This window comes from Propithecus coquereli, unplaced genomic scaffold (genome assembly GCF_000956105.1).
Source record: "Propithecus coquereli isolate 6110/MARCELLA unplaced genomic scaffold, Pcoq_1.0 Scaffold122, whole genome shotgun sequence".
Classification (NCBI taxonomy): domain Eukaryota; kingdom Metazoa; phylum Chordata; class Mammalia; order Primates; family Indriidae; genus Propithecus; species Propithecus coquereli.
The window spans coordinates 2566599-2576888 of record NW_012136303.1 but is presented as its reverse complement, the minus strand read 5'-3'; the positions used below and the strand labels follow the sequence as shown (position 1 = coordinate 2576888).

Genomic DNA, 10290 nt, shown 5'->3' with positions numbered 1-10290 from the left:
AGCCTGACTAAGAGTGAGGCCCCGTCTCTACTAAAAATAGAAAAAATTAGCTGGGCAACTAAAAATAGAAACAAAAAATTACCCAGGTGTGGTGGCGCATGCCTGTAGTCCCAGCTACTTGGGAGGCTGAGGCAGGAGGATCCCTTGAGCCCAGGAGTTTGAGGTTGCTGTGAGCTAGGCTAACACCATGGCACTCTAGCCAGGGCAACAGAGTGAGACTCTGTCTCAAAAAAAAAATAATAATTTTTTAAAAGATGAAATTAATTTTAATCATATATCTTATGTAACCCACTATATTATCATTTTAACATATAACATAAATAAATTATTAATGACATAGTTTATATTCTTTTTTATACTTTTATACTAAATTTTTGAAATCCAGTGTATATTCACATTTATAGCACATCTGGATTTGGACTGGTTACATTTCAAGCTCTCAGTAGCCACATGTGGCTCATGGCCACCATATTGCACAATGTAGGGCAGAGTCTAAGCCCTTCCCACGCAGCCCCAAGGGTGAGTAATGCCAGCCACATGCCAGCTAATGAAGGGAGTGTTTTGCCAGGTGAGCAACATGTGGCCACTTTTATCTGACCTCCCATCAGCACCTCCTGTTGGAACTAGCCCTACTGTGTGCCCTCTGAGTTCTTGAGAGCTCCTTAGAGAAGAAACCATTTCTTGCATTTATTTCAAAAGTCTTACAGTACCTGGCATCAAAGGTTCAACCATTCAGCAAATATTTATAGAGGGCTACTATGTACCAGGCCACTGGTCTTACGGAGATGAGGTCAGAGGTCCCTGACATCAAGGAGAGGGAGGAACAGCGCAGAGAGGGAAGGACAACAATACAGATGGTTATAATTAGAGCAAGGGTCTGGGGAGGCGTCAAGGGATAGCTGGGAGTGGTGTGCAGAATTTTTAACAACCATGGAAAGGTCTACAGTGTCCGAGAGGAAGGCTGGAGAGGGGAGGCTTGAGGCAATAGCTGCTTCTCAGTTAGAAAGTATTTCAGTATTTTACCATCTGGAATGGCTGTATCAGTGCACACCAGCCCAACGTGAGCACAGCACCTTAAGCACAGAGTCCAACACCACGCAGGTGAACGCAGAGGAGCACGTAGTAGGTGTTCTGTGAGTCCTTCCTGAATGGTGTGCTCCTTGTCCCAGCTCTTCCTTGGCTCTTCTCAGTGACTTCCCTCCCTGGCTTTCTCCATAGTGTTGGGCCAGCCCCTGCCGAGTGCGCCACAGCCCCAGGCCTTGCCCGCGACAGGCGAGGATGAGGGGGACAAGCTGGAGCTGAAGCAGGTGGTCCTCATCAACAGCTCCTACCTGTGCCAGTTCTGCCCCAGCAAGTTCAGCACCTACTTCCAGCTCAAGTCCCACATGACCCAGCATAAGAACGAGCAGGTAGGTGGGTGGTGTGGCAGGGGCCATACCTCCCCAGGTGTGACTGTCGGCTGGTGCTGGGGTCTTGAATGCTGCCTGGAAAAGGGCAAAAGTCAATCAAATCTTCTTCCGCAGCTCCTTTTCCTTAGGATAGATTCCTAGCAGGGGGGTGATCGAGTTAAGTTAGGTTACGCTTGGGACAAATCACAGAAAACCTTGACTCAAACTGGCTTAAATAATTAGGAAGTTTGTCATCTCACCTAATAAGAGACCCAAGATATGGCAGCTTCAGGCCTGAGACGGTCAGCTGACTCAACTGAGCATCAAGGACCCTGTGTCTTTCCAGCTCTGGTCTCTGCCGTCTCAGGTGTGGCCTTGTCCTCTACTGATGGCTCACCTGTGGTCCTGGGATGGTGGCCACCCTTTCTAGGCAGCAATCCAGATGTAGTGTTATCCATGAGCAAAAAAGGGTTATCTTTTCCATGTCTTCTTTAGGAGCAAGGACATCTTTCCTAGAAGCACTCCATAGATCTCTTACTGGCCAGAGCCAGTACATGTGCTCTATCATTTAGGAATGTGTTATTACATTGCAAATAGTAGAAAACTAGCTTAATAGAGTTTTATTTCTTTCACATCAAAAAAGTCCATAAGTAGGCAGCATTAGGCTTGTATAGCAGGTCAGGTATGTCATCATGGACTCAGACTTCTGATTTTCTGTTCTGCCATCCTTAGCTTGTGGCAGTCATCCTCAAGGTTGCAGACTGGCTGCTATATCTCCATCCATTGCATCTGTATTCCAGTCAGGACATATGTGGAAAGCAGAGGGGGGTCTCTCCTAGGAAGATTTTGCCTTTGCATTCTGGGTATGATGCCATCCCCAAAGACTACTGCCTGTCACTGGCTAGAAAGAAGTCACGTGGCTGACATAGATGTAAGGGACCAGGGGGATCAAGTGTTTTAACTAGACATATTGCTAATCAGAGCAAATCAGGGTTCACTTTGTTGGGAACAAAGAGTATGTGATACTGTGTAGGCAAACAGGAGTATGTGCTACTTATCAAAGTGTAATTTTCAACATGTTAAAAACACAATTCTCATACAAATGAGACTTGAACATGAGTCAGAATGTTACTTAATTCAATAATGAGGGAACTGGAAGGATGACAAACCTAGTTCAGAAGAGGATTTGAAACACTGATGTGTGTACCTAGTAACCATCAGTGGGAAAAAGGGGTGCTGAAGTCAGATTGCTACGTTAGATACAAATCTGCTTAATGTCCTACAGGACAGCAAAACCCATGACTGGCTTATCTTTTCTACCTGACAAAAGTCAATTCCATTGGACCAGGTTTTTGAAAGTTAGCATTTAACTTTCCTGCATCCCCAGAAAGTGAGATGACGCTAGGCCGGCTTGTTAGACAGCAGTTCTCAAAGTGAGGTCCCCAGGGCAGCAGCAGCATCATCTGACCATTCCTTGTTAGGCATGCACATATGCAGGCCACCCAGACCTGCTGAATCAGAAACTCTGGGGATGGCACCCAGCAATCTGTGACTCTGATCCTACTCAAGTTTGAGAGCCACTACTCCAGTATGACACTGAAAGAACATGCTATCATCTTTTCACCGTATTTCCAGGTCTTGGATAATTTTTCTAAATATACCCAGGCCAGACAGAACCTGAGGGAAGTGTAATGGGGCCATCACGATGGCTGAGAGGAGAGAAGGCTCTAATCAAAATAAAACCAGGGCTTCAGCGACAGGGGAGTTGGGGGAACAGTGGTCAGGACCTCCACCAGCAGTGTCCAAGGCCAGTGCCACAGGCCCCCGTCACCTGCCTTTTCCCTCAAGGTGTACAAGTGCGTGGTCAAGAGCTGTGCCCAGACGTTCCCAAAGCTCGACACATTTCTGGAGCACATCAAGAGCCACCAGGAGGAGCTGAGCTACCGCTGTCACCTCTGTGGCAAGGACTTCCCCTCGCTATACGACCTGGGTGTGCACCAGTATTCCCACAGCCTCCTGCCACAGCACAGCCCCAAGAAGGACAGCACTGTCTACAAGTACGTGCCCTCCCACTTCTCTCTCCCCAGGTGGGTGGGCGGGTGGGCAGGGGCCCGGGGGTCTGTGGCCTTGGTGGTTCTGACTGCTCAGGACCAACGAGTTGCCTCAAAAGGGACACTGCAGCTTCTGGCTGGGGTCCAGCCTTGCAGAGTGGGTTCTGGGCCTTGGTACTGGCGGAGGAAAAGATGCTGGCTCTCCTTATATCATTCTTGCATCATGTCTTGGCAGACATTTATCCTAAAAAAAAAAAAATCCTTACAAAGGAAAACCAATATTTCCTTGTTTATAGTGGAAAAAAGGCTTGAGGGTTTTTTCTAAACTAAAAAATTATGAAATATTATTTTGACTCATAATCTACAAAATTTAGGTTACAGTCAAAATAGTACACTGATTCTTAGAATGAAAAAAGAATGAACAATAACATACTTGAAAGCAAAAATCATAAAAATAATATTCATTTGTTTTAGAATCTATAAAATCTAGGTTAAAGTTGAAGTTACATGTTGATTCTTAGAATGAACGAAGAAGAAATCAAGTGTAGATTTTATGTAGAGTAATTTTTTCTGATAATCCTTTACGTCACTTTAGTCTTCCACTGCGGTCAGAAACGGGGTCTCTTTGGCAGAAATGATGAAGGGCTTCCTCGGTTTTGCCACTTGCTTTTAATCTTTAGATCTTGAAGTTATTTTCATTGAAGATATCCAGCCTGTGATCATCCTTGTTGAGTTTCTTCCCCTCGATTACCTTCCTGTCCTTCTGCCAGGCCCTCCTTTGTAAAGGTGTTATCTGCAGACATCCAATATCACTTTCATGACTTCATGAAGTCCTGCATTTTTGCCTTGCAGTCATTTTGTTGTGCATTTGTCCTGTGTCATCTGGGAGCAGCTGCCTCACAAAGCTTACACACGGTGGTGAAAGGCGGGAAGGGGTGTTTGTCTGGGGACTCCTTCTAGCTCATAGTGAATGTTTCCATGTTAGAATGGCTTTTGCTTCTTTGTGCAAACTTGTAGCTGCAGGGATTTGGCTGATGATTCTGTTAATAGGGCCCCCCTATAACTCCTGGGTGAGGCTTCTGGGGTACAGAGATAAGTAATTCTGGGTACAGACCTTGAGCTTAGAATGCATAAACTGCTCAGGGAGACAAGTGTGTAAATAAATGCTCGCCATACACTGTGATAAAATGCTATCATTTACATATATATAAGGTATAGAAGTATCACAGTGGAAGGCAGGGAGGGGAAGCTGTCCCAGGAGCAGTAGATATTTGACCTGGGTTTTGAAAGATGAATAGTTTGCTAGGTATACAATGGATAGGATGGAGTGCATTGCTAGCAGAGGAGCAGCAAGTGAAGAAATACAAAATTAAATAGCGAGTGGTTTAGAATGATGGTTGTGTAGAGTGGAAGTGGGAGGGGAATGTTTAGACGGGGCCTGTGGGCCTGTGGGAGAAAGTAGGGCCAGGGCATGAAGGGCTGTGCAGAAATCACAAGAGCTTTGAGAAGTTGGCAGAGGGACTAGGACTCAAGAAATGGATTGTAGGGTAACTTGTCCTGGGGAGACTGGGAAATGGGGCCAGAGAGGCAGGGAAGCTGGGCAAAGCTATAGCCAGCCAAGGGGCAGAGGTTTCTAGGCAGTAGTGAATAATTCCCATTTGTGCTTAGGGAGAATTTTCTTTTACTTTTGCCCTTCCAATGTGTGGATTATTTGAGCGTTCCTATGGCTGTGTGACTTTCTGGAGTGAGGTGCCAAATAAAGGGAAGGGAGCACCTACTATGTGCCAAGCTCTGACTTAGGGACATTAATCCTTGCAATCTGGGAGGTAGATGGTGTTCTCCCCATTTTGAAGGTGAGGACACTGAGGCTCAAAGAGAAGTGACCAGCCCACCAGGGTAACAACATCAGCACAGAGCTAGGATTTGAACCCTAGTCTGAGACCTTGGAAGCCTCACGGCTCTGGTCTTGCAATTTGCTGGCTGAGGGTTGAGACCAATGTTAATGGCCTTTGCAGTTCTCTTGCAGGGCCAGAGTACCAATGCCCTTTGTGGACATCGGAGCTGCTGTCCTGGCCCGAGGAGGCAGGCTTGAGGTGGAATGGTGTCATGGATAATAATAAGGGTTCTAGAGCCACCTGCCTGTGCTTAAATCCCGTCTTGACTATAAACCTGATGGATGACTTCGGGCAAGGTATTCAGCCACTCTGAGCCTCAGTTCTCTCATCTATGAAATGAGGATCACAATAGTGCCTACCCTATTGGACTATTTATAAGGGTCAGGTAAGACAAGGATGAGGCACTTAGACATGGTACCTGGACCGTGCAGGTGCTCAATAAATGTGACTAGTGCAATTATTATTATTTGCATTATTTAGACAGAGGTTTGGCTGCATGCAATAGAAACCCAAAATAACAGTGGCTCACACAGCATGAGAGTTGGTTTCTCTCTCACAGTAACATTTGAGCAGGTATGGTGGCTTCGTCATATTTTCAGAGGTTCAGGCCCAGTCATTCTGGTTCCTCCGTTCCCTGTGAGCCACATTCCCCGGCCTGCCCAAGGGTACCTTCCCAAACCTCTCAAGTGAATTTTATGTATGCAATATATCTTTAGTATATTTTCAAATGTTTTCTTTTAGAAATAAGATTTATCAATTTTTTTCACTAATTGCAAAAGTCATCCATGCTCAATGCAGAGAAAAGGATTTTTTTTTTTGAGACAGAGTCTCACTCTATTGCCCTGGCTAGAGTACCGTGGCGTCAGCCTAGCTCACAGCAACCTCAAACTCCTGGGCTCAAGCAATCCTTCTGCCTCAGCCTCCCGAGTAGCTGGGGCTACAGGCGTGCACCACCATGCCCGGCTAATTTTTTCTATATATTTTTAGTTGTCCAGATAATTTCTTTCTATTTTTTTAATAGAGACGGGGTCTCTCTGTTGGTCAGGCTGGTCTCGAACTCCTGAGCTCAAACGATCCACCCATCTTGGCCTCTCAGAATGCTAGAATTACAGGCGTGAGCCACTGCGCCCAGCCAGAGAAAAGGATTTTTTAAAAACTCACACAAAAACAAAAAAATAAAACACTGTCACCCAAAGATCACCACTGTTAGCCTCTTGTTATATGTCCTTTGGTATATATCTATGATAAATATGTTTATAAATTTGGGTACAGATATAAATATCACAGACTGTATTTGAGGTAGATGATCCCAAATATAGTCACTGAATTTGGTGACAGTTCATTACGCTGTCTTCCTATTGTGCAACGCCCAACAAACAGACTGAAACTGAATGGGACCACTCTACACTTGGTGTTAGCACTTAAAACTTTTGCACTTAAAAGTGATAATGTGGGCATCTTTGCATTTCAGCACCAACAGAGCTACCTCGTTCTTTATACAGCTACCTAGTGTCCCATTGTGCATGGATGTGCTGTACTTTAAAAGTCATCCCCCATTGCCGAACAGTGAGGTGATTTCCAGTTTGTCATTAGTATAAACAATGCTACAGGGAACAACTTTGGACATACATCTTTGCTTGTTTGCAAGTTCCTATAAGCGATTTTGCAGGTCAAAAATCAAAGGGGATTTTTAAAAAGATTAATTACCTACTCGAAAAAATAATTGTTATGTGCCTACGGTGTGATAGTTAAAAACTATGACAGGGCCAGGTGCAGTAGCTCTTATAACCCTAGCACTCTGGGAGGCCGAGGCAGGAGGACTGACTGCTTGAGGTCAGGAGTTCGAGACCAGCCTGACTAAGAGTGAGGCCCCGTCTCTACTAAAAATAGAAAAAATTAGCTGGGCAACTAAAAATAGAAACAAAAAATTACCCAGGTGTGGTGGCGCATGCCTGTAGTCCCAGCTACTTGGGAGGCTGAGGCAGGAGGATCCCTTGAGCCCAGGAGTTTGAGGTTGCTGTGAGCTAGACCTACACCTCGACACTCTAGCCTGGGCAACAGAGCAAGACTGTCTCAAAAAAAAAAAAAAAAAAGAATTTCCCAACTGTTTTACCACTTTTGCTTTATCCTATTCTCAAGCATTTGATGGTAATTTGCAGACACGATACCTCTTTACCCTTTGCCAACAGTGTGTGTTTCCTAAAAGCAAGGAAAACCTCTGACAGAAGCACAGTACACTGTAGTTACCAACATTGGGAAGTTCACATCATTACAATTCTGTTATCTGCAGGCCTTATTCAAAATTTTCCAGTTGTTCCAATAACACCCTTATAGAAAAAGAAAAAAAAAATTTTTGGCCAGGATCCAATCCAGAGTCACACGTGGCAGTCATTTGTCATGTCTCTTTAGTCTCCTTTAAGCTGGAACAGTTCCTCATTCTGTCTTTGTCCTTCCTGAACTTGATGGTATTTTTGAAGAGTACAGACAATTTATTCTGTAGAATGTCCTCGGTTTGGGTTTGACCTTGCCTGATTTTATCTCATGATTAGATCCAGGATATGCACTTTTGTCAGGAATATCACGAGTGACGCTGTGTCCTTCTCCGGGTATCCTATCAGGAGACATGTGATGTTGATTCATCCCATTACTGGTGACGTTACCTTGGATGACCTAGTGAAGGTGGGGTTTCTGGCGGGGAGTTTTCCTTTTCCTGGCTTTTGCTAAACTACGTCACGCTCAAACCTATGTCACCCTCGCCCCACCCCAACCCCCACCCCTTGAAGCTTGTGAGATTCTGTCCTGTCCCCTCTCACCAGCTTGTTAGGTCTCTGCCCTCCTGGTAGCTCTGTTCCCACCCTACCTCCTCTTTCTTGCCATCTGGAGGCATTTAGTGTGTGGTTTCAGAGTGCGGTCTGAGGGGGTCCCCCGGGACCGCGGCAGGTACACTTGGCCGGGGTTTACCACGGGCAGCAGTGGCGTACAAATGACAGGGCCCTCATTTCTGTTGTTGGTATGAATTGTCCACCTACCTGTGTGACATTCCTCATCAGTATCTCATTGTAAACGGGTCCGTTTTCTGGCAAATGTTTTCATGATGGGGCGATGATGGTATATCTTTTCTTCCTTTGGAGTGGTTTGTGGCCTGAAACTGCTGTTTTGAAGGCATATTAGCCACAGCAACTTGAGAATAAAAACCATGTTTATAGTGCTTTTCAGGTTTATGAGCTGTTTGGCACACTTGTGTCCTTTGACTGTGTGACAACCTTAAGAATGAACGTAGGGCAGGTCCATTTGGGACTGATACCCCATTTTACAGATGAGAAAACTGAGACGGTCAGAGATGGAAAGGAGCCAGGCTGGGATCCCTGTCTGTCAGACTCTTTCATGTAACAGATTCTCACTGGTGCTCAGAGCAGGTCGTGAACAGGAAAGATGTCCCTGCAGCAGGGACCACTTGCTAGTGGGGGAGACAGATAATAACCAAGTAAACAAGTAAATAAAATAAGTCCAGGTAATAAGTGCTAAGAAGAAAATAGAACTGGGTGACGTAATAGGAACTGGCTGGGTGTGGGTAGTGGGGGACAACTTGAGATGAGTGGCTGAGGAGGGCTTCTTTGAGGAGGTGACATTTGAGCAGAGACATGAAGGCTGAGAGGGCACTGCCCGGGGAAGACTTGGGGAAGAGCATTCAGGTAACAGCTTCAGCAAGTGCAAAGGCCCTGAGGTGGGAGTGAACTTGGTGTGTTCAGGGTGCATTGAGGAGTACAGGATGGCCAGAGCAGAGTGAGTAAGGTGGGGAGTAGAGAAAGATGAGGTCTGAGAGCAGAGAGTGTGTCAGGCTATAGGGCCTTGTAGGCCAAGGTGGGGGAATCTTAAGCAAAGATTTTCTTTTTTTTTCTTTTCTTTTCTTTTTCTTTCTTTTAGAGGGGTGGCGGGGGGGACAGGGGCTCACTCTGTCACCCAGGCTGGAGTGCAGCGGTATCACTATAGCTCACTATTACCTCAAACTCCCAGGCTCAAGCCGTCCTCCCACCTTGGCTTCCCAAAGTACTGGGATTACAGGTGTGAACTATGGCGCCCAGCCTGATTTTCATTTTTAAAGGCTCCCTCTGGCTGCCCTGTGGAGAGCTGACTACAGGGGGCAGGGTGGGGGCAGAGAGGCCAGTGAGGAAGCTACTACACATCTCTGAGCAAGAGACGGTGGCGGCTCAGACAAGGACAGAGGCAGTGGCCATGGAGAAGAGTGGACGTATTTGGGAGCGAATTAAATATAGGCTTTTGCGTCCTAACGTCGGCCTGGGGGGGCAGGGGGCTGGTTCCTGTGTCTGTTGGGTCTCCTCTCTCACCTCTCCTGCTCCTTCCCACTTAGGTGTGTCAAATGTGTCAACAAATACTCCACCCCTGAAGCCCTGGAGCACCACCTGCAGACCACCACTCACAACTTCCCTTGCCTGCACTGCCAGAAGGTGGGTGCCACTGGCCATACAGGGGCAAGGAGGGGGTGGGCGAACACCTCACCCTTCGCTTCTCCCCTCCTATCTCAGCACGTGCAGGCCGGGCTCTAGGGCATCTCCACTGACGACACTATATCGTTGAAGAGTAAGAGCCCTGCTGCCCATCTTAGCTGTCACACTCCAGGTGTGGCCATGGGGGACTGCTGCCGAGACAGGCTAGGACGGGCCCACGCGGGCTGAGACCTCCCCTGGGCCCAGGCCCAGCCTCTGAGCAGCCGCCTCCCTGCTTCCCGATGGGTTTTTATCCTTGTTATTATTGGTTCTTTTCAGTGAGTCTGGAAGCCCCCACTGAAGCCTGTTCCTAATATCATCAAATAACCAGGAAGTGTTCCAATTTCCAGTTGTCTCAAAGCATCATCACTTTTGTAAAGTTTGTTTGAATCAGGTCCATAGATTGCGATTGATTGATACAACATAAGTTTCTTTCTTTTTTTTTTTTTGA

General features: G+C 46.4%; 1 protein-coding gene across 1 annotated transcript in view; it reads left to right on the top strand.

Annotated features, from left to right (window-relative positions):
• The window catches only part of ZNF341 (zinc finger protein 341), a 38812-nt gene that overhangs the window by 20616 nt on the left and 7906 nt on the right, over nt 1-10290 (top strand). Inside the window, exons 10-12 of the mRNA XM_012665713.1 lie at nt 1219-1409; nt 3237-3445; nt 9704-9800. Of these exons, the coding sequence (XP_012521167.1) occupies nt 1219-1409; nt 3237-3445; nt 9704-9800 (497 nt within the window). The remainder of the gene's footprint in view (nt 1-1218; nt 1410-3236; nt 3446-9703; nt 9801-10290) is intronic.